The following is a 25,513-nucleotide window of genomic DNA, read 5'->3' on the forward strand; positions in this document are numbered from 1 at the left end:
TATTTACACAAAATAAATCTATTAAGAAAAAAAGAAAAGATAAATGTAATTGAGTTTAATTTTGATCACCGAAAAAGTGTACTTTTTACACATTGCCCAATGAATCGCATCCGTTCTTTTGAATGACCATTTATGCTGTCAATATAAATATAAATAATGATATTATATATTTAAATTTTTTTGGCAATTAAATCTAACCAAGTTGGTTCAAATTCAACAAAAACTAACTTTATTATTAGCTAACCAGTAACCTTTTCATATCCCGCGTTTTTTCTTCACATTCTTCTTTTTCTTTGCGCTCTTCTTCTTCTCCTTCGTATTTTTTCTTCTTCTTTATATATTTTTTTTGTCATCGTCATTCTTTTATTGCTTTGTTATTGTTGCATTTTTTTCTTTTCTTCCTTTTTTTGGTGATTTTTGCAGTAGTATGTATGTCTTTTTCTTTGTTTGATTTATTTTTATTTTTATTTTTATTCTTGTTATAAGGGTAAAACAAAAGAATTATGAGAAATTAAAAAAAAAAGATGATGATAATAACGAAGAAGAAGAAAGAAATGAGGAATTTTGAGTTATGTTGAATTTATCAGAAAATAAAATGAAATTTTTTTACCGTGACATAGAAATTTTTTGAATTACACTTATTCGATTGAATTCTTGTCATAAATAAAAATAGCACCAAAATTTTATAATTTTAACATTGAAATTTTATTATAAAACACATAAATTTCTTTTTTAATGCTGTTTTTTTTTTTTGCTTCTTATTCTTCTTCCTTTTTTTTCTTTTGCTCTTACATCTTTTAGGAGTATTGCTTCTCATATTAGACTTAAATAATATGTATTGCAATCTTATTTAGTTGAATGAAAATAAATTTACACTTATTGAATTGAATTCTTGCTAGAAACAAAAATAACACTGAAATTTATTTAAAGAGACATCAAAATTTCGGTGTCAAAACTAAGATATCTATATGTTATTATTAAGAAATTTTTCTGATAAATTATGCATAATTCAAAACTGTTTCTCTTCCTCCTCCTTATTTTCTACTCTTACTTCTTCTTTTTCATCTTTTTTTTTTCTTTTTTTATTTTATTTTTTCATAATTCTTTTTATTTTACTCTCTAACGAGGAGGAGTAAAAGGAAAGAGGAGGAAGAGGAGGAGGTGGCGGCAACGGCGGTAGTAACGACAATGATGATAACAAAAGAGAAAGATGAGAAAAAAAGAGAAAAAGAAGAAGACGAAGTAGCAGTGTACAGAAGAGGAAGAAGAAGAAAAAGAAAACTAAGCAGTAGTGTACATAACAGGAAGAAGAAGTGCGCTTGAATATGATAAGCTGAAATACAACTTAGTTGGGTAAATCACTTGGTTGTAGAGTATTTTTTGCAATGTAAAATATAATTATTTTACTGATATGTCATTATGTAATTAAATGTATATGTAAACACTATCAGAATATCGAAATTAAATTTGATGTAATTTGTGATGTTTAACTGTATATTTATTTTTATTGAATGTGCCCCGGCTTAAAATGACAAAAATACAAAATGTGCCCCTGCTTATTTGCACATGGCCATGTCATCATGCTAAAAAGAAACTACTTACTGGACATTCTTGGAGGGAGAATGGCTCTTGGTCCTGTCAACCAACGTTTCGTTTTTATTCTTTTTCTAGCGTTGGGTTTATCTACTGTGCTTTGCATTATGTCACAAATAAGGAAGATGGATGAACTATGTAGAGCTCAATTCTGACTATCGTAATACGCTAGAAGCGTATATTTTCTCCCAGAAAATCATTAGAGGAAAAGGGGAAAATCATGATCATAATCGTTTGGTGTAAGGACAAAAGACAACTGGTGATGAACAGGTTTTTTGTTTGAAATGGAAATGATAAACCACAACTTTCTTCTACATCCTCTCTCCGCTGTCAATCTACAAAATTGCTACTACTCGTTTTTGTTGTAATCCAACAGTGATTATTCAATATTAAGTAGCATTTATAGTAGCAATCCAGGACATTAAAATTACCTCTCCATGAAAACCAGAGATTATAGAATACGGAAAAAGATTGACAACCAACATCCTTTCCTTTTCTTTCTCTTAATCTTGCTCATTCACTACTTTGTTGGCTAATATTTTGTTAAAAATAAGTTGGTGTCTTAGCAAAACCGAATATAATATAAAGGTTGTGCTAACATATTTCAAAGATTTTTCTTTGATAAATGCATTACAACAAAATTGGAAACTTCAAGCTTTGGCTTTTCAAGGGGAAAACATCGTTAGTGTTTGCACTAAGGCTTACTTTCTATACCGAATCTGATTAATCAAATCATATAAACAGTTCACTAGTTTCATACAATTCCAACATTTTGGCCTAGTTGATTTTGAATTAAGGGTAAGGGAACTATTGTAACCTTTAGTGCATTGTAAGTGTATACTAATAGCTGAGGTATAACATATTTTAACAGGAAGAAGCATAGAGAATGTACAGTTTCAAAATGAGATTAGATCCTAAATGAGCAAATCAAACATCATCAACATCACTTCCAGCAGCATTTGGTTCTTGAGCTTCCATGTAGAGGCTGCCATCAGGTCCCAACACCTTAAACCTATTCACAATAACAAATCGCAAATCTCGTTTAAAAATACTGGCCACCGACCATTACCAGATCCCCAATGCCACTTATTCTCGTTTGAAAAACAAATGAACTAAATGGTAAATTACATTGATCTCCACTGAAATTAGGTAATTCTACTCCCGGCATCCCTTGATATGTCATGCAGACATTGACCTCTTCTCATGTTTATAAGGGAGGTTAGTGTCGCATTTTATACACTACAAGGGTGCCGAGTGTCAATATAACCCAAATTTCAAGGAGTTTAGTGTACACTTCTATGAATAGAGCGGGTGTTATCTGTAACATTGCCTAAGCACAAGAGAGGTTATTGAAATTTACCCTGAATATAAAGATAAAACATAAAAGCTATAAATGCAGATTAACTAACTAGTCACCTTTCAAGGATAAACTTTCCTTCTTTGTACTGCTGAGATTTCTCACAAGCAGACTCCTGAAGTGAAATGAGATAGAAAGTTGGTCTTTTTAGAAGAATAACTTATATAAGCCTTCGTAAAGAAACTTCTAGAAAGTAACATATCAATAAGTAATTCTATATTTAAATGCTGACTAATGACTAATAGAAGTACTTACTTTGAATGTTTTAAAAGGTTCTTTTTGAGAAGTAATAAGTTATCTAAACAGATAAAGAAAAAAGTAGGCAATGTGATTTTGAACTTGCAAAAAGTAGTAGTGTTATCTGATGAGTCTATGTTATAAACAGGCATTTGCAAATGTCAACAGCATCTGAACAACTAAATCGCCAACAACAGGCCATAAAAATTGGTCCTTACATATTTCCATCCAACAATGGATCCACATGCAACACAGAATATGTCAACAACAGTGTGCACTCCAGTAATCAGATTTCGTTCTTCTTTCTCTCCAATGGTAACATTTACACTGTCATAAGATGGAATAACAAGTTATTTCAATTACTCAATGCTATTACACAACAAAGTCTCGTACTCATCATGATTTTTCATCCAGTACCAAGTGCATTACTGAAGCATTCAAGATATTGAAAGCATAGAAGTGTAAGTTATTCTCTGTGAAATCACCACTTTTAAAGGAATGTACTCGTTGATAGACATGAAAATTTTTATTAGACCTAGAAGAGTGAACTTACTCAATTGCATGATATGTAATAGGCTATGTATTTGACAATTATTATTTTTATTCTGATGTTTATCGCTAATTTAGCTAAATATTTATGCAACAGTATCCAAAAAATTCTGCAATGGCACTAGAGATGCTTATTTTAATTTTGTAATGAGAAAGTCAAATGAAACTTACACTTTATCAAAGAGATAAGCTTTCCCATGCCTGCACTGGAAAGACTAAAAAAATAAATAATAAACAAGAAAACCAGATTAGTTTAGATTGTCTGCGCTGTACAATTAAGATACAGATGCACAATGCAGCACAGGGAAGGTAATCATACTCAAAATTCTCTATTTATTTAGTAACACATAACCGCATCCATGTCAAAATAGCCAACCTGATGTCAATCAGGTGCCATGATCAAGGAATAGAAAACTTCCAACTTTTAGTGGTCAACGAGTTTCCAATGAGGACATTTTATATTGCTTTGTTCATATATAAGTATATAACCAATCAAGAGAATATGGCCCAACAGACTCAATATTGATGACATTTGAATCCAATTTTAGAGATAAAACCCATACAACAACAACAAAGTCTTGTTTCACTAGGTGGAGTTGGCTATATGAATCAAACGATGTCATTGCGTCAAGTCATGGCTCATGGATTACTTCTAAAGTCAGCCCATTTATGTTTAGATCTCTCAAACAAATTCATCAGGCACAAATGGCTTCGCAGAGCTAACCAGAAGTGGGCATATTTAAATCTGGATGAAATTTTAATTAGAAAATTTGATAAGAAAAAAAAAACATCTTTTTAAGTCTGTTAAGACGTATATTCTATTTGAACAAATCTTTCAAACACTTCATCTCCAAACTGGACCATTTTACTTTCTGATTTATTTACTTATTGGGATAATGCCATGCCCTGTATATGCATATTCTACACCACTACTTATATGCCTATGCCCATAACAATCTGTCTCAAGAATTAAAAAAAAAATATAGTCATTGAATTGAGAGAATCACCAGGGTGAGAAACATTTTTGCTTAGAAACACTAGGTACTCAATGTGAATATAACAGAACCACAATGCCTACAATTAATACAATTACATGGCTTAAAAAAAATTTGAGGAAGCCATACTTTGGTGCTCCCATACACGTTTGTAACTAGTCCAAAACCTTTCCAAGGAATTACGCAATTACAGTGAATAGAATGTCAATGCGAAAAAATGAAACACAACTATGGAGACATGAATGACTTGACACCAAAAAATAGCAGCACACAGAAATTCAAAATCTTATACATTTAACAACCAAAACGAAATACCAATAATAGTTGAACATCATGTAGAGTCCACAAGTTAGTATCGACATGTTTAACCCAAACACGATCCTATCTAAAAATGCCACTGCTTCATATATGTATGTGTTCCAGAAACAATTCCTCTTAAGCTCCATCAATTTCTCACTTCGTGTCGATCCTATCTTCTATTTGGCCCCTCTGGGGTTAATCAGATTCCCATCATCATGATCAACCAGTAATGGGGGCATGATGGTTCTAAATTGTGTTTGCAACCATAGCGTCGTGATACTCCCTTCAACACTCGACAACAATTTTGCTGCCTTAGCAACACTCTTGCACAATTAATGGTAATCACAGTAATCAAAAAAGCAAATATACCCACTATTTTAAACCATCATCACAAAAGGCATTATATCACATAATTCTCCAACAAAAACCCAGACATTAAGATATCATCAAATTGTACATTCAGCCATTCAGGCACCAAGATATCATCACACAAATGTATGAGAGGAAAAAGAAAAGGAAAATAATAACAACACAATAAACAATTAAAAATAAACCTTGGAAATGATATCATCAGCAAGGGCAAAATGCGTTTGGCAGTGCTTGCAGCTATAGAAGTTCCCTTCAAGACTAACCAAGAATAGCCTTCCCATGTCTTCTCCCTTACCTTAACACCAATCTATCAACTTGAGACACAGCCACAGAAAGAAGGAAAAGGAAAAATTACAAACACACAAAAGGAAATCAGAAAGCCAAAAAGAACCGTACGACAAATTAAAAATTAAATAAAATAAAAGCATGCCATGTTAAATGGGAAAATACCAATTCGGTGAAAATGCTGGGAATAATAATGTTAATGAGAGAATGATTACCGAGAAAAGATGAAGAAGAGAGAGAGTTATATCAGTGAGAGAAGACAGAGTGGTAGCGCATTGTGAATGTGATGAATGGAATTGGAATGGGTTCTGTGAAACTGAAATTTGGAGTGGGTTTGTTTTGTTAATTGGAAATTAGAATGTGAATGTGAATCGCGAAATGAAATCGAAGGGGGCGTGTGGGAGTGATGATGATAATCAATAAAGAGTTTGCCGTTCCTTGTTTCTACGGACACATGACATGTCACCCTTCTCTCTGGGTAAGGCGCCGGACTGCTCCTAACATAACTTGTTATGCAAGCCACTCTTAGAGACTCAATTCAGAATATAACCCTTAAACAAGGTTGAAAATGTTACAACTTCCAGGGTTCCTCCGCATAACCGTTCGTGTTAAATTATTAAAAAATATAACTGAGTATACGAAAATGCGCCTGAATTCGCCGATATAATTGAGAGCATATAACTGAAAAGAATGTAGTTTTTTTTATCTTCCCTTATTAAATATTTTTAATAAGACTGAATCATAATACTTTTAATAAAAAAAACACAGAAGTAATTTTGATTTGCTAGAAATTAAAAATTTAAAGTTATTATTTATATTTGAGTATATCATTTATTAAATTTTAAAATTTATATAAACTAATATTTTTATTTTATTTTTATTTAATTTTAAATAAAAAATAATAATAATTTATTCAGCAATTATTACAATAAATAAAAAACCATTATATATAAATCTAAGGACAAATTTACTTGAAAACTTATAACTTGTGAGGACAAGTGCTCTTATTATAATTTAAAATATTTTTTAATAGTACATAAAAATAATATTTATTTGTCTCTATTAAGTAATTAAATTTGATTCCACTACATTAAATTATTATAAAATCAGTTAAGATTTAAAAGAATATTATTTATTTATTGGTATTTTTTCTACAAAAATTAACTTTAGACAGATTTACTATTCACATAAAACTAAATAATTATCACATGTTTATTATTATATATGTATATGTAATTTGACTAAGTACATAACTTCTTTTGAATTAATCCATTATTATTATGTACACATAAATTTATTTAGTACGATTTACTAAATATTCTCAACAAAATTCTGTCAAACAATAACCTTATCTTAGATTACTCATTATTTCCATAAAAACTTGAGAATTATACTATTTATTATCGTATATATTTTGTATCAATTGGTCAAATACTAATATTCCTTTAGGCCGATTAGTAGCTGCATAATTAAACAGAAAATAAATATAAGATTTAATGATTATTATTTGGCCAAACAATAAATTTTTTTTAGACAGATTATTGTCCGCATAAATAATAAGTATTGATTCATTATTAATCACCCCGTCACTATAAATATATGCATGTAATTCAGTCAAATATATACTATTTGAATTGATCAATATTCGCATAAATTATATATTACTATATTTTTAATATTTTAAAATAAATCAATTTTTTTTTAAAAAAAATACTACTTTAGTAGTATAATATTTAATCAATTTATTATAAAGTTAAATTTTATAAAATAAATAGGTATTATATTATTACTAATTTCCTCATGTAACAAAATCAAATATTTATATATAGCACGCACAAAAATAATAAAATAATAAGGCACCATATATAATAATCACATAATAATATTATGAGTCCTTATTAATAATACACATATTTACATATGCAAAATTATTAATTTTCAATTAAATACAAAATAATTGATGAAGATAACTTAATCCCTATAACTATATGGGAAGCCAAAACACATCGCCAAAATTGTACTATTAATAATAGCACAAATAATGTCACTGCAAAAATAATAGCACAAATAATATCACTGCAAAGAATGAGAGTTTTATATAAAAATATGAGAATGTATTTATAATTATTGAATTAATTAAAAAAATTTGTCTATCTTATATTTTAAGACATATGTTAAGTTTATAAATTAAAATTTTTTTTATTAAAGATATAAAAAATTTAAATTTTTAATACATTTATTTGCATTCATTAAATAAAAATATTTAAAAATTTTTATTAATAATAAATTTATCATATATTTTTAGGATATATGTTAACTAAATCTTAATTTAAATGGTGAATATTAAATATATCTAATAAATAGTATACAAATAATACATTTATTATAATCATTAAAATTTATGTGTAAATATATTTTTATAATCGTTATATCTGTATTTATCGTTTTTAATTTTTATTAAAATATACCTAATAAATAAATTAAAATAATTAGATTTTATTATCCAAATAAAATTAAAAATATTTGATAGTTGAATATTTTTTTAAAAAATTATATAAATATGAAATAGAACTTTTTAAAAAATAAATATTTTTTAAAACTAATTCTAATTCACCTTATATTATGTTGTTGATAATTCTTAAAACAATTTAGTAATTTAAGATTTATTTTGTATCTCCTATATATCACTCTTGATCCTGAAGCTAATTATTGGAGTTTTATCCTTTCAACTTTCAGCTATGTTGTGCTTAACTAACGGCTTTGCCTTTCCTTTTAGCATCCATTGACAATAGCTCTGATGAACCATTTCCATCACTTGATCAACTGAGGTGTCCACGCCATATCCCTCCTATGATGCTTTGTTCCTATTTTCTATTTTGTTAACATCCTGCATGAAAGCTAAGCGAGAAAAAGAAATATTTCTTAAATATATTTTTTAAGAGGTTTTATTTTATATTTGTATAAATTTTTAAAAAATATATTTAATTATAAAAAATATTTATTAATTTTATTTGGATAAAAAATTATTATTTTAATTTATTTATTAAGTATATTTTAATAAAAATTGAAAATAATGACAATAAATATAACGGTTATAAATATATTTACACATGAATATAATGACTATAATAAATATATTATTTCTATACCATTTATTAGGTACATTTAATCTTAACCCAAATTAATTCAATAACTATAAATATATTCTCACATTTTCATATAAAAATCTCTTCTCATATGATACATTTTCTATATCTAAAATATTGTTCTATCCCAACCCAATAAGCTAAGAGTCGGGGTTACTCCCAACCTGGCAAGTCCCTGACCCGTCCAAACCAACACATCTCTTGCGTGATACAGTCCCTAGTAAAGGTTTGGACAACTGATGATCAAAACAGTTAGTGAAAATTTTTTGACAATTGGATCTGAACAAAGGATTCACCTGATAAACAGGAATAAAGGAAAAGGGCTTATCCTTCTTCTAGGTACATCACATCTTTATCCTAATTAATTGTTTCATCGTAAGAATACTTACTTTAGTATTGGAATGTCTTTACAAATGACCCACTAACTAATCAATTGACGAAGTCTATCAACTTTTTACTCTACAGATCTTGCGCTCAGGATCCAATCCCCAACCTACACGATCTTTCACGTTTCACCTCACCCAATGAACTGAACACATATTATATATGTATAAAAAACAAGACATATATATATATATATATATATATATATATATATATATATATATATATATATATATATATCATATTGATAACTAATGCTTTCTATTATATTAAAAACAAATCTTGATTTATGGAGACTAAAATTATATTTTATATACAATGCAACTTTATATAAGTTTTTTACTGTATAAAAAACCACGTCTTTATTTGCAAAAAAAAAAAAAAATCACAAATATTTTCTGATACAAAATTGTTCTTATTTACTTGAAATTATTGCTACTACAATTTAATCCGTAATATATATATATATATATACATATGATTATGATTAAATCTTTCAATGCCAAACTCTTTAAAAAGAATATTGAATAAGAAAAAATAAATTTTTATTATCCAAAAAAAATATGTAAAAAAGTTTAATCCTTTTGTTTAACCTACTGAAATATATAAACAAAAATTATAGAACTTTCATATGTATTATCCAAAACTAATTATTGTTCGTCACCAAAAAAAAAAAAAAACTAATTATTGTTCATAGTGATTAATTTGCGTTAAAACAAAAATTGTAAAATAAAAGAAAAAACTTTATCAATTTGAGTCTAAATGAATTCATCATCAACAACGAGAATAGTAATTTATTTTAGGGTAATATTCTTTTCGACTCGTGATTATTTTTTTGTGAAATATATCGCATCTTAATCATCACTAAATCTCAACCAGGTCTCCAACCATCAATATAATTGGACTGATGTAATCGGTTGCTAACGGATTGCTTGTATGACGTGTCAGATAGAGTTTAAGTTGTCAATGCCAAGTGTTGCATGTCAAGAAAAATCGTTATAGGAACTAAATAACCCCTCCCTGCAACTGAAACGTCATCGTCGCTTGGCACTCATAAACCCTTCCTCCTTAAAACGATTGAAAGGGTAGGGTTTTCATCTTGCATCTATGTGAGAAGACTCTGCAACAGTGGGCATAGGTACTGCAAATTCTAGTTCTTCATGCAATCGCAAGAAAAGATGCAGCGGGTATGAGGAGAGTTGGAACACTCGAATGAGTACTAATGGAAGCAGTCTGGTAGGAATGTCAAGGAGAATGAAGAAGAAATTTGTTTCTCCAGTGCGTAATTGCAGAATCTACACCATCTTATTCGAATCTGACACTTCACAGAATTTAAGGAGGCTTTTCTTTGGTTGTTCTTATTTTAAGGTAAGTTTTATGTTTAAGGTTTTGTTTGGTTTGTTGAGTTATTTGGTGATTTTTGGAGTTTAATAGTAGATATCTTTGTTATAGAACAACGCATGACATTACAAATATTTTTTTGACAAGATGAGTATATTACCTCCTTTTGTATTGATGAAGTGGCACAAATGGAGATGCAGACCCAAAGAAAAAGATGGAAGAAAGGATTGCAAAGATAGAAAAGAAGATGGTTGAATGCAAAAATATTAAGAAGGATAGTGGTGCTCTTAGCAAGTGGAAAATATTTTGGTTGATTTTGTTAGGCATTGTAATAGCAAAGGGGTTAGTTTAGTTACATCTGTATAATGTTAGTGTAATTTTAATGATTTGTACGTGGTGCAATTTGAGGATGCAGTGAAAGTTTAGACTATGAAATTGTAATAAACTATGGTCTTGAATTAATAGACATTGTATATTCAGTTACCCTTATTTTTCACATTTCATGACTTCTGTATATTTGATTGATAGAATCAAGCTTTGAGAAAGTAGAAAACATAATAACATTTATACAAAGATGAGATATTGTCATTTCATAATGGCAAGGTTTCCAAAATGTAACTCACAAACCATGTGAGGCAAAGTTTCCAAAATATAACTCACAAACCATGTGAGGCCTTATACAAAATGTATCACAAAACATGTTTTTACTAAATACTAGTTTCTCAAATTCAAGAATAACAACCAAAAAAGCATAAACAACTAAAAAACAGATAATTAAATGCGATGTCTTATGATATAATCATCCTAAATAATTAAGTCTGCCTAGGTGACTTGAATAATCTTGAGGAAGTTCCTCCACTTGCTGCAGTCACTGTTTCTTTGGAGATGTCCTCAGGATTTTTGGTGTAGTGGTAGGCTGGCCCAAATGAGTTTGAGTTAGTGCAGGATGAGTAGGTCCATGGTTTAGGGGAGGTTATAGATTTAGAGGAGTTGGTGGCCTAAAAGTCTTCTGCTTGGACCTGAATCTGGGACTTGGCTGGACTGGTGGTGCAGGTTTATTTTGAGATTGCTATACAAAAATATGCACAAGATGTGGTTAGTTCACAACAAAATAAGTTGCAGAATAATGCAGCAATCTAAAATAAATAGATAAGAGAATTTACCACTGGAGGAGCAGACTAAGTGATTGGAATTTCCTCCTATCCATCTTGTGGGGCATGTGATCTCTCTGGCATCTTTTTCTTATTATTTTTAGACTTAGCCTAATTCAGTTGCAAAAAATAATATAAAAAAACAGTGAATAACTATTAAATACCAATCACTTTTTACAACATAAACAGCCAAAAACTCTATCCAAAAAAAAAAATACAGTTCACATTTCTAACCCTAATTTCTTCTGAAGTAAGTTTCTAAGGCTTGGGGTGGTTGTGATTCTGGCCAGAGGTTCTATCCTGAAACGTAAAACAAGAGTTGGCCACCATTAGCCTATAATTCCATGGATGAAAATTGACTAGCAATTACTCTATAATATAGTTAACCTGAATTGGAGGAGCAGTCACTGGTGCATGATTAGTTGATAGAGCACCAACCTTATTGTTGTTCCCATCTTGATTAACTAGTGCAACTTCCAAAGAAACCTTCTTCTGTCTCTTTCTTTTTGATTGCCGGTTAGGATTTTTAGGGGCTCCCTTGCATGTTTTGAAGTAGTGCCCTTTCTCTCCACATTTGCTGCAAGTAACCTGGAAGGTCCTTCTGACTTTGTTGCCATCGACAGGTGTAGGAGGTTGAACTACTTCCTTTCTCCTCTTAGTTGGTCTACCAGCAGGCTTCACAATTCTAAGTGGATCAGGTTTTAATTGGTCAGATGGTTCTCAGAACTCTTCACTATCTACAGAGTTGATACAAATGCCATAAGTCTTCCTTATGGCTTTCATAATGAGGAATGGAGACATAAAATTCTCAGCTGATTTAACTCTCACCTTTCATATTGCTGCAATAGAATGAACACAAGGTACACCTACAGAACATAATGTCTCAAATAACTATTATGCAAATACAATATCTAAATTTCTAACCTGTTAAAAAAATAGAATATCTAATCTAAATTTTATAACTGTTGCTCAAATAGAACATGTGACCTAAATTTCATACCCGTACAATTCAAATATAACATATACTCTAAATTTGATAAGTGTACACCTAACCTGTGAGCTGCCACAAATTACAGGTGCATATGTGATTTTCAGGTTAACCCCAAGCTTGTGCGAATTTCTTGAGACTTCAAATACAACCTTGTCGTTGTCACCACACCAGTGAGCATTCCTCTTGTGACTCCTAGGCTTAATCTATTTATCCAACTTCATTTTCTGCACTGGTGCCAACTTTCTTTTGTATGTCCCTAGGATCCTCTTATGTGTGGCCCCTTTTTTCATAATATGTACCCTTAGCTCCTCACACAATGTTAGAATCGGTTTTTCTCTAGCATCCACTATATCGCATTCCAAGACTTACACATGTTGTTTGTCACAGTAGCATTCTTAGGGTAGTGACTAACAAATGCCCTACACCACACCTTAGGATAAAAAATTACTCATATATTCCCATGCTCCATTACTCACCATTTTCAACCTATCCATGGTAGCCTTGAACTAAACTGGAGTAGTGCTCTTTACGGCTTTCCAAACACACCCCTTTACTTGTTTATCTCTAAATTCCAGTTCACAATTCTTCCACATATGCAACACGCAATTCCTATGATGTGCATTCGGCATGACTTCTTTGATTGCCCATATAAGACCCTGCAGAATATTAGAGGACAAAATTCAATTAAGCACAACTCATACTAGTGAAAGCTAAATATTGACTAGGTAACTTATGTAACACCCTAATTAGCCTAAGCCTTACCTCGCATCGTAAAGCAAATGTTAATCAAAGGTTACGACAGTTCTAAGCTCATACATATTATATATAGAAGAAATAATATAATCTAGAAGCCTGATGAAGGATATAGCTCAAAAACAGGATTTGAAAAGTGCAAAACGTACTAACGAAGCTTCTAACTTAAAGCACAAGATATAGATACAATATAACAACAGATAATAGTATAATATCATAAGACTCTAGCCACGGCTCGCGGAGTTTAAGCCGGCTAGCCATATATACAGACATACAGAAATCTGACAGTAAAATCAGCTTATACAAGTTTTTCTCTCTCAACACAAGCCTCTAGAAAAAAGCAAAATACAAAAGTGAGAGATGTAAAACAAAAATAATCAAAAGACTCCAAGAGTAACAGGATCCTCCGCTTCTGTCACCATCCAAGCAACTCACGAGGTGGGTTGCAACCTGCATCTGAAAAACACAATAGAAATATGGTATGAGAACTGGAGGTTCTCAGTATGGTAACAGTGCCCAGTGATGTAGGATATAAGACCCCGGAACACCAAAGGCAATCCTAGACTTCATATCCATCACAAGATTCATCTTAGGCATACTAAAGAAATAAAGCATAATTTAAGCCTCAATACAACTTATAGCCTTAGCAGTATAAAATGGGTAATCTAACTTAAAGGATTCTCTAGTCTAACAGTCTCTGCTGTCCCACAGCCTTCACCAACCTATCCTCCATGCGATCCCATCGCCAACGCCTTCCGAACCTCCTCAATCCCAGTAGAAAACACAGATAATTTCAATGCAAGCAAAACACAAGTATTGGCATGTAAGGCAAATAATTCAAATAGTAATTAGGCATGTTATTCAATTAGGCAAGCAATTACAAGTCGGCAAAGTAAACAAACAGATATAAGATGCACATGATGAATGCCTGTCCTATTGGTTGTGATATCACATTGTCGGTTCAACTGCCAACCCGACACACCTCCATGGAGATGTCGCCCTTCGGAATCATAATTGGGAACCCCCGAGATATGGTGCTCGGAACACCGTCCAGGATTTTGTGCCTGCACACTCTAGTGATCCGAAGGGATGCGAGCGGGATACTCTTGCCACAGACCTCACATCTCAACGTAAGCGGGATTAACCACCGTCCTGACGTCACCACCGCTACCTTGACAGGCGGGATTAACCACCGTCCCTGCCAAGCGCATAGCATCTCATAATCTCAATAGCCACTACCTAGATAGGCGGGATTAACCACCGCCCCTGCCAGGCGCATAGTGTCTCGTAATCTCAGTATAAATTAGTACTTCAGTGGTTTTCAGAAAACATTTTCAGCATAACATGGATCCATCATCTCATTCAGAGTCCTCGACTCATCTCGACCACTGTCATTTCACATTTCAGTTTCGAGCTCAACTATTTGTCAGTTCTTATTTCACATACCAGTCTACCTTCACACGCCATCAACCCATCCTCAGTGCACCAGAAACCTAAGCCTCCATTTTCTAATTTTTCAAAATATTATCAACTAAATCCCTTAGGTTCTTTCCCATGTTTTAAATGCCCAAAACTAGGCCCAAGAGTCTTAAAATGGTGTCACAGAAGTTTACAATCTTGTTGGGAAGGTGAAATAGTTGAAAACAAAATTTAAGTTTGAGAAACATGGCGTGTGCGTCCGCACAGGGGTGTGCGTAGGAGAAGTTTTAAAACGTGTGCGTACGCATAGAGGTGTGCGTACGCACAAGTACAAAAGTTCACAAGTCTGTTCGCTCGCACAAGCTGTGCTAGCGCCCTCAACAGATTGACCTTCCCAACGTGTGCGTGCACACTGGGCTGTGCGTGCGCACAGGTTGTAAACCCTCATTGGTTATGTGCGCGCACCAGCTGTGCTATCGCTGTAAACAGAAAGCCTTTCGCTGCCTGTGCGTACGCACAGGTCTGTGCGTGTGCACAGGTTATAAATTTTTCAGAGTTGTGCATGCGCACAAGGCTGTGCGTGCACACATACCAGAAATCACAAAATTCTGCAACTTTGCAGAATTTCAGAGTTTCAACACGAACTTTGAATGATCATAACTTCTTCTACAAAAATTCAAATTTTACAAACTTTATATCGATTTGAAGATTTTTCAATAAGCTTTAATTTCAAATAAATTTCAACCAATTTCGAAAATTGAGACATAAGTTATGATCAGACAAAGTTCACCAAAAACTAACTTTCACCAAAAGTTCACAATTCACCAATTTCCTCATTTTCACAACTCAAACCAACCAAAACCAAATAAAACCATTCCAAACTCCATTTCTCATCAAAATCTACATTTTATAACATATTGCACCATTCTTACTACTTTTTCCTTTACATTTCATCATTCTCAACCTCAACATCAAATGTATCACATTATAATCAATCCTCATTCACATTTTCCAACCACATTACCATTTCATTAAATCTCAACATCACATATATCATTACCATTCACTTTTCAATCCACATAATCATTCATCATCATCATATTATCATCAATCATCACAATTACTCAAATTCATCAACCCATCATAAATTATCATACATCATCATTCAACAACTCAACAACCATTTAAATTCAAACCTATCCTATGGGTCACTAGTCTAAGTGTCCATAAATATTATATACTATATAGAGGAAACCGAAACCATACCTTAGCCGATTCCCAAAATGCCCTTAACCCAAATTTGAGCACAACCTAGGCTTCCAACCACAAGCAAGCCTCCAATATAACTCCAACAAGCACCAACAAGCTCCAAACTCACAATAATCAAACTATATACACATAAATCATCACAAATTAACCTAGAGCTCATTATAATTGAAATTTCACAAGGGTTCAAGACCTCTTACCTTTTCCAACAGCTTTGGAAGCCAAAAATCCAATGCTAAGCAAGGATTAGAGTGTACCTAAATACTCAAAATCATAAAATTTCACTTAATCCAAAATCCAAAACTCGAAAATCTTAGGGCAGGAAACTGGACAAAAAATCTTGAGAAACTTACCACAAGGCTTAGATAGAAATGACGGGCTCGGCGAGAGCTTCGCGTAGCCGCTGACGGCACGCGAATCGGAGTATTGTAGCTCGAGATATCGCAGATTGAAGTGATGTGTGAATAGTATTTTAATGGAAACCCTCCTCTCTTCTTCAATCTCTCTTCTGATGTGTGTGTTGTGTTTAATGAGCTGAAGGGTTCATTTAATGGCTTATATATATAGGGCTTGGGCCCAACTTGGGCCCGGTCTAACCCGTTAGCATTTTTAGCCCGTTTGGCCCAACCTTTGGCCAAACCTTTAAAATTAACGTCCGGTTTCTACTTCTAATATTTTTCTAAGGTTTTTGACTGTTTTCACTTTTTCTCGCACAGTACCGGGCAAACTTGAACCGGTTTGACCGGTTCAACTGCCGATTCGTGGTTTTTCTCGGTTTTTTGCCAAAAATACATTTTCTGACTTAGAAAAATCTACTGAGTCCAAAAATCATATTTAAATCCTCTAATTCTCACTCTAATTATTCGGGACCTAATTTGGACAAATAAATTATCTAATTAGGTGGTTAATTAGTCGCGGTTCTTACAACTTACATGTTTCCTCCTTCTCTTACTACTATATCTCCTATAGGCCTTTCTTTTTGCCATGGTCTTAAGTGAGGAAGACTTCCCTTTTTTCTTCTTTTTTCTTTGTACCTCTACAAAGTTCTCACTACTCTCACTCTCATACCTAGAAAGAAGAGGCTTGTAGGCTTCATCTTTGGCACTCTCGTAGGAATAGATAATGAGGACGATGATTTTGAAGAATCTGTCACCACCAACACATGCTCATCTTCAGAAACTACTTCCTCGACCACAGGATTATCTTTAGTTATAATAGGAGTATCCACTGCATGCTCGAAGTAAAGGTGGAACTCATTCAGATTGTGGCTCATAGTAAAATTACACATATTGTTGATCCCCTTGCCACCATGAAGCACATGCAGATCGTCCTCAAACGCAATAGAAGTTGGGTCGTGGCAGTAAATTTCTTTGTAGGCCAAATACCCCAATCCCTTGAACAGTTCCTCCAAGTCCTTCTTATTAACGAAGTCAACATCCATTGGAAGAAATTTCTCTTCCTTTCCGCCTAAGTAATGCAGCTTACCATTTGTTTCCGCCATGGTTAAATATAGGGATCACAAACACAGATATCTGCAACATTTTTAATCCGAATCATTAAAGTTTTTACTGTAATGCACAACAATGACAACCAAGAATATCACGACTAAAAATACTACATAAGAATTTGATTGCATCTAATACTGACCACATTTCTCAAAACCTAGCATTACCGAACCCTAATAAAAAATAGTGCTCATTTGTTACCCACTTTATTGATTAAATCTTACTGATCAAAACGAACGAGAAGCAATTCATTCCTCAAAGACATACATGGAAAACAAGTTCATTGTCAACTAACATAATAAGAAAACCAAAACATGAAACTAACCTTTCAATACCGTGTCACGCAGTCACCGTCTAAACCCTCTACACGTCCGTCGTAGACTCATTATTGGATTTTCAGTTCCAGCTTTGTCCAAAGGTTTTGGAGGGAAATAATGGTGGAAGACGAAGTGATAGGCTTTTCTGTGAATGAGTGACACCAAGAAGGATATTAATGTAAATGTATTATGAAGAAAGGGGGTTTATGAGTGCCAAGCGACGACGTTTTTTCAGTTGAAGGGAAGGAATATTTAGTCCCTGTAACAATTCTTCTTAACACGTGGCACTTGGCATTGACAACTCAGACTCGACCCGACACGTCATACAGATAACCCATTCGCAACCGATTACAAGGGTCAATCGATCCAGTTATATCGATGGTTAAAAACCTGGTTAAAATTTAGTAATAATTAGGGTGTAATATGTCCCACAAAAAAAATGGTCAAAGACTAAAAAAGGTATTTATCCTTTATTTTATTTTCATTTATTCTTGGTTGTGACAAAAATACATATGTAATTTTGTATGCGTTTCTTCTATGGGACTAAGATCCATTATTTAGGTCAAATCACGTGCAAAGAAAAGTGCATCCTTGTGCTAATATAATATATAATTATGCAATCGGAAGAGCCATAATTATATTGGAACGGGATGGATCTATAAAGCTTACTTCAAAATTTAAATATCAAGTAGAATAAATCCATTACTTCCCAATAATTTATTAATGGATAGCTATTGATACCACTTGGTAGAAATTTTAGGATTTTTCGATTTAAGATTATTTATATTAAATCATTAAAAAATATAATTGAGAGTATGAAAGTGTATCTGAATTCATGAATATAATTAAGAGAGTTTGATTTTTTTTATTTTTCTCTACCAAAGCCTTTTATATGTTTGACAGGGCTTAATCACAACTCCTATGATGGAAAAAAGAAAGCTACGGAGACGACTTTGATGTGTTGGGAACCAAAACCTTAAAGTCACTATTTATATTTGAGTGTAACATTCATTAAACCCAAAATCCCAAATAAATTAACATCTTTGACTTTATTCTCATTTAATTTCAAATCAAAAGTAATAATGACTTATTCAATTCAGCATTTATGACAATAAATGTGATCACCGTTATATATAAGTCATATAATATGAAACAATAATGCTCCACATCCATGCAAAAATATATCCAAGTTATCCAAGCAGTTTTTGCTAGACGTGCCTCCCCCACCCCTCAACTCGTTTGTGATATACGCGCTTAACATATTAACGTAAACCTTTTCTGTTGTAACGTAAACTTTTTCTGCTCTCGTAGTTCTTCTCTGCTCGCGTCTTTTTTCTTCGTTTTCTTTGTTGATCTGCATTACATTTAACATAATAAGCTTCGTCATTCTTCTCTGCTCACGTTCATCTTCTTCATTTTCTTTTTTCAATCTCCTTACGTTGCATTTATCTTCTTCCTATTCTTCTTTGTTTTCTTCTTCGATCTGCACATAGCATTTATCTTCTGAATCGAAATAATGAACGATTTAACTTCAAATTAGTTGAATGCGAACGATTTGGATTATTCTTCTGCAACAAATCAAGTGGACGAGGTTTGGATTATTTTTTGAATCAAATTGAATGAAATACAATTGCTAAATTGAATTGAATTGAATGGATGCAGGTGTTCTGAATTGAATTGAATTGAATTGAATTGATAATCTCTAAATTGTAGACACAGGTGTTTTGATTTTGATTTTATATAATGGATAATATTTCGTTCATTTAGTACTATACAATTGTTTCACATTAATAACGTGTTCGGTTCATTATGTAGAAAGCTGTTTAAATTTGAATGTATATAATGGATAATATTCTGTTCATTTAATACTATATAATTGTTTCACCTTAATAACATGTTTGGTTCAGTATGCAGACAGCCATTTGAATTTGAGTTTATATAGAGGATAATATTCCGTTCATCTAGTACTATACAATTGTTTCACCTTAATAAGATTTTCGATTCATTTTGTAGACTAGGTGTGTTGTGGATGAACAATTTGTCCCAAAGGTCAGGACGACTTTCAAGACACTAGAAGAAACTGGAAAGTTCTACAAAAATTATTCCAAACTTGCCAGTTTTTCTACCAAAATAAGGAACACGACTTGGAAGGGAGACGAGATTAAGAATCAACTAATAGTATGCAGCAGAGAGGGGAGGTGGAAATCCAAGATATCTCTAACTCTGAAGACAAATCCCTCAGCTGGCATAAACTGTCTTGCCAGGATCTACGTACACATATTGAAGGACGTTGGTTTCTAGACAATTTCCAAAGTTGTTCTGAATCATTCACACCCCTGCTGTCTAGACCGGGTAGAGATGCTCAAACAACACAGGGAACTAAGCATGTTCGTGTGTCGCACCATCGAAACCAACAAGGAAGCTAGAATCAGACCGAGCAAAACTTACCAATCATTCGTAGCAGTAGCGGTAGTCATCGGGAACTAAGTTTTATAGAAAAAGACATGAGGAATTACATCACAAGGAAAGTACGGAATGTTTCCAAATTAGACGATGCCAAAGAATTCAAAAAGTACCTATTAAGAATGAAAGAGAAGAACCAAAATTTCTTTTTCGAGCTCAACCTCGAAGGCGATCACTCCATCAAAAATGCATTATGGGCCAACGCAAGAAGCAGGGCTGCATGCGAGTATTTCGGAGACGTGGTTTCATTCGACACCACCTACAACATAAACAGGTATTCGATTCACCCAAATTAAGTCTTTACATTCACCAAATCTACACATTTTGGTTCATCACTTTGTGAGAGCGTCCATTTATGCTGGTACAATCTGGTTTTTGGTTCTTTTGTGGGCGTGAATCACCCCCAGTCAGTCGACACTTCTCGGATACACCCTGATGAAAAACGAGGACATCCAATCATTCAAATGGCTATTCAAGTGTTGCCTTCGTTGCATGGGAGGGAAGGCACCAAAGGCATTCTCACCGACCAATTCACATCGAGGCAAAGGGCCGTCTAGATGTGCATGCCAAAAATAATTCACCGGTGGTGCATTTGGTACATCATGAAGAAGATCCCAAATAAACTAAACGGCTTCAAGCGACACGAAGAAATCGAACAAGAGATGAGCCACGTCGTTTGGAACTCGTTCACAAAAGATGCATTCGACAGAAACTTGAACGATTTCGTCACAAAGTACGGCCTCGGATGCAACAAGTGTCTCTTAGGTAACTGAGGTTTTAATTTGAATTATTTTCATGCCGTTACTTTTTGGTTAAAACGTGCACAGATTTTGGTCTATCCCAGCTCATGTTTTCGGTTCATTATGCAGAGCTATACGAAGATCGGCATATATAGATTCCAGTTTACTTGGATCACCACTTCTGGGTCGGGATGAGAAGCGCACAAAAGAGCGAGAGCATGCACGCATTTTTCAATAAGTTCATCACATGCAACAGCTCCTTGCGTCAATTCGTGAAGCAATACGACAATTGTCTAGCAAATAGAGAGCAAAGAGAGAGAATTCGACGCTGCAGATTTTCACACCGTGATACCATGTGCAACAAAATCAGCAATAGAGGCCCAGTTTTAGCACATGTATACCCATGAGAAGTTCAGGGAAGTTCAAGGACAATTCAGAGAAAAGGTGAACTACATCACAAGATCAGTGAATTGCACCCTAGGTTTCACAACATACGAAGTCGTAGAGTAGGTTTCTAACTCTACATTCAACAAGTTTTTCGTCACCTACAACGTAGTATCACGAGAGGTAAAGTGCCAGTGGCTACTGTTCGAGTCAAGGGGGCATACTATGCCGCCATTCCTTGAGCGTCTTAAGCTTCGAGCAAGTAGATAACGTGGCACCGAAATACATACTGGAACGCTGGAGCAAGAACATAAAGAGGAGGCACACACACATCAAGAGTAACCAAGACGAGCCTCTACTGGAGCCGAAAAGCAAAAGATTCGACGATTTGGTATTTCGGTCGCATAATATCTGCAAAGGTGCATCAGAGTCCGAGGAGCTAACCAGAATTTTGCACCGGGCCTTTGACAATGTCATGGACGAGATGCAAGAATATCAAGCGAGAAGCAAAGGAAAAAGTTCGTTATCCTACGAAGAAGTGACGTTGAGCGACGTGAACGACCTTCAAAGCCCGCCACATGTCAGAACAAGAGGCCAGCCCAAGAACAGACTGGGATCAAACCTGGAAAAAAGATCTCAAACGCCACGGAAAAAAAAGAAAAATCCAGCTCCAAGCGAGGTAAAATTGATTTGCTTTCGATTAGGGAAAAATTTATTTGTGCATTTTGCTAATATACGATTTATTTTCTCTTTTGCAGTTGAACCTTTTAGACGGCGAATCAACGATGCAGTCAAGTTCCAGCCTTTACAATGCACCGGATATGAATTACACCGGAGAGAATTATAGGAGTTTTAGTTTTTATTAACGTAAATTTCCATTCATGTATGAGCAAATTTCGGTTCACTGAACTTATAAGAGGGTTAATTTCTTACTGGTATTATTCTTTGTTGAATAGTCACTTTTCTGTGTTTGATATTAGCTTTATGAAATTCTTTATTAAGTAGTCCCTTTTTTGTTTATTGAATAGTCAATTTGTTCTATTATGTCAAAGAGTTAAGGTGTTTCTGAAACTGAATACTGATAGCAACATTTTTTAAAATTAGCTCTTTGCTATATTAGTATATGGAATTTTTTGGTTCACCTAGTGTATTAATTTCAGTTCATTTGTGTTTTTGGGGCTCTTAATGTTTGATAAATACCCTGATTCCATTCACTATGAACCTGGAATAAAACATCAGCCAGACAGTTCCAACAGGTATATACATTAACATCTTAGACCGACAGGATAAGGACTAATCCATCTTGAATCAGATATATACATTAACATTTACATTAATATTCACATATATACATTGAAAGAAGCAGTGTTTGCTTTTTTAAACAAGTTAAACAAAATAGTGTTAATTACAACCATTCAAATAAAGTATATCCTATTTACTATATATATCTCTAGATGTGAATTTACAATAAGGGCTGGAGAGGGTAGAAGATGGCTTCGGGAGTCTTATTGCTTCAGACGCCCGAATCACTTGGTCTCTAATTTTGTCCAGTTTGTGCAATAGAATATTTGGACCATATTTGAGCCTGAAGGAATCAATCTCTTCTTAGATATCAATTGAAAGGAATTAGTTACATAAGAAATGAACCCAACTGAAATAAGAAATGAAAGAATTTCATTAATTTAGAAACTACTTAATTGTTTCCAACTTTTATATTGATACCTCTTTCCTTTTTTGATCTTTTAAGGATCAATTATTTCAAGCTATTTCATGCCGTATATTGCACAATCATAGCTAAGCAAGAATTAAGTAAAGTATAATTAATAGCATACAAAATAAAACACATTAAAAATAACACTATAGCAGAGAAAGATTTTTACCTTGTACGTTGACATTCAGCCTGATATATTCTACTTCTTCTCCCTTTCCGTCCTCCATTAAGGGTTCCACCCCAGCGTAAACCCTCATATGGGATAATCCCTGAAAGGGATACAAAAAGTGAATGAAAATTAGCAACTACAATGAACCGAACTCTGTTCATGTTCAGAACAAAACGTGATAAATATTAAATCAGCAAGGGAAACATTTTTTGCATGCAAAAGAACCCAAGTAAACACATAAGGATGAAATAAATGTAAATCAGCAACAACAAGGAACTGAATTATGTTCATGTTCTGAATAAAATGTGATAAACATTCAATCAGCAAGGGAAACAGTTGTGCATGCAAAAGAACTCAACTGAACACTTAGGCTGCATTTGTTTACAGAGACAGGACACTGCGACATGGACACTAAGACACAAAATCGTGTTTGGCAGAGGAGACATGGACAGAGACAATGTGTCCAGAGACACTGAATTAGTGTATTTCGTGTCCATCATGACAGGAAGGACACAGAGACACTAACAAGGAACACAACTTATTTTTTATTTTTTCTTTCATTATTCTTGTTAATTTTTCATAATTATATTTTTTATTGTTATATTTTTCATCTAAAAATTTTTTAATGAAAAAAAATGAGAATAAATTGAATTTTCATAATTTGTTCTAGTTTATCACCAAACAGAATACAAGAACACAAAATTTTTGTGTCTCTGTCCATCAGTGTCTTGTCCTGTCCTGTTCTCAGTGTCTTGTCCTGTCCTGTTCTTAAAAACAAACGCAGCTTTAAGGATGAACTGAATGTGAATCATTAACTCTAATGAACCGAATTCTACTTATATTTGAATAATTTACAACAAAATATGTATGATTTAAAGAACTTACAACAAATATGTGCAGTTTAATTCTCAAGTCAGGTATTTCATCTTTTTTCTTGTTCACAGGGTCAAGCACATAGAATGCCTTTTTCTGGACATCGGCAATCCACAACCACCAGTGTCCTCCATTGCAAATCGGCACAAACAGCTGAAGTTTGGGAAAATGATAAAATATTTCAGTCCAAACGATAGCAAACGAGAGAATTATCAAAGAATTTTTAGAAATCACAACTTACAAATGGATGTGATGCGAGTTTTCTTTTGTTCAAGAAAACGGTGGTAGTGGGCATATTGATCGACATCCATCCGGCAGGCCTTGTTGGTCTTTGGATCAATGTAATCCTCGCCATGGTTTCCCAACATAAACATCTGCAAAATGAACCTCAGTTAAATCATAAATGAACTGAATTATTTATCAGAACCAGTAATTACTCAAGGAATAAAAAATTTGGCTTATCACAATATCCATCGGCACATAGTATATTTCTTCCTAACACCGAGGACATTTTATGTCGTTGAGAATCATGCAATGTGCATTGACCACCTACAGGAAGAAAATTTATGAGATATACGGTATAAGAGTCTTTAGAAAAATCATTAATGTTAACGCAATAGGCAAAGAATTTACCGTGCTTTCCACATGTTGTTCGGGCATTAGAGACATGAAATGATGTCTCAGCCCCTTGAAATTCGCTTCATGCTTCAAGACGAATATGGCGTCATATTCGTTGGTACTATCTTTGGTTTATTTCACATGTGTCGTCCAATGATAACACTTTTCTTTCATCTCCTCCGTGATTTCTTTCTCCTTCTCTGGAGTTTTGTACCCTTCAGCAGCTGTGAAGCTCGGCTCGGCACTTATTGCATCAGCACATTTCAATGCCACCGCCACCCCAGCATCTATCACCGCGTCTGCCAGGATTTCAAGCTGTCTCCGTCGGCTGAAAGGTCGAGGGAGTTGGTTGAGATGTCGGGGGACTTATGCCAAGGTCGAATGAAGGTGCATCATGTTCCCACAAAAAAGCACGAGCATCACTACAAGACGACAGAGGAAAGTTGTAAGTAATAATGAAAAAGCAATATCATATAACACGAAAGCTAATAAAAAGTGATATTAATTAAAACTTACACATTCAACGGAGGTTCTGGCTCCGTCTTGGGTAAGATCCCTCGCCGGTCTTCTTTTCAGGTTTTGGAGGGCAGCTGTAAC

At 33.6% G+C, this 25,513-nt stretch overlaps 2 protein-coding genes across 3 annotated transcripts in view; both read right to left on the reverse strand.

The window, feature by feature from the left end:
* Positions 1–1,653: 1,653 nt before the first annotated feature.
* The window catches only part of LOC107637917 (protein yippee-like), a 31,297-nt gene continuing 7,437 nt past the window's right edge, over positions 1,654–25,513 (reverse strand). The window contains exons 1-6 of one of the 2 annotated variants that reach the window (XM_016341162.3): positions 5,901–6,039; positions 5,586–5,714; positions 3,908–3,951; positions 3,406–3,514; positions 3,010–3,065; positions 2,382–2,605 (exon numbers count right to left, since the gene is read on the reverse strand). In XM_016341162.3, coding sequence (XP_016196648.1) covers positions 2,521–2,605; positions 3,010–3,065; positions 3,406–3,514; positions 3,908–3,951; positions 5,586–5,681 — 390 coding nt within the window. In that variant the 5' untranslated portion in view covers positions 5,682–5,714; positions 5,901–6,039 and the 3' untranslated portion in view covers positions 2,382–2,520. Of the gene's footprint in view, positions 2,606–3,009; positions 3,066–3,405; positions 3,515–3,907; positions 3,952–5,585; positions 5,715–5,900; positions 6,040–25,513 lie in introns of those variants that run through there. The other variant, XM_088485734.1, reaches the window with a different exon arrangement.
* The window catches only part of LOC107639535 (uncharacterized), a 32,632-nt gene continuing 11,828 nt past the window's right edge, over positions 4,710–25,513 (reverse strand). Inside the window, exon 6 of the mRNA XM_088485733.1 lies at positions 4,710–5,714. The gene's annotated coding sequence lies outside the window, so the exon portion shown is untranslated. The remainder of the gene's footprint in view (positions 5,715–25,513) is intronic.

Source organism: Arachis ipaensis, chromosome B4 (assembly GCF_059453495.1).
Source record: "Arachis ipaensis isolate K30076 ecotype BB chromosome B4, ASM5945349v1, whole genome shotgun sequence".
Classification (NCBI taxonomy): Eukaryota; Viridiplantae; Streptophyta; class Magnoliopsida; order Fabales; family Fabaceae; genus Arachis; species Arachis ipaensis.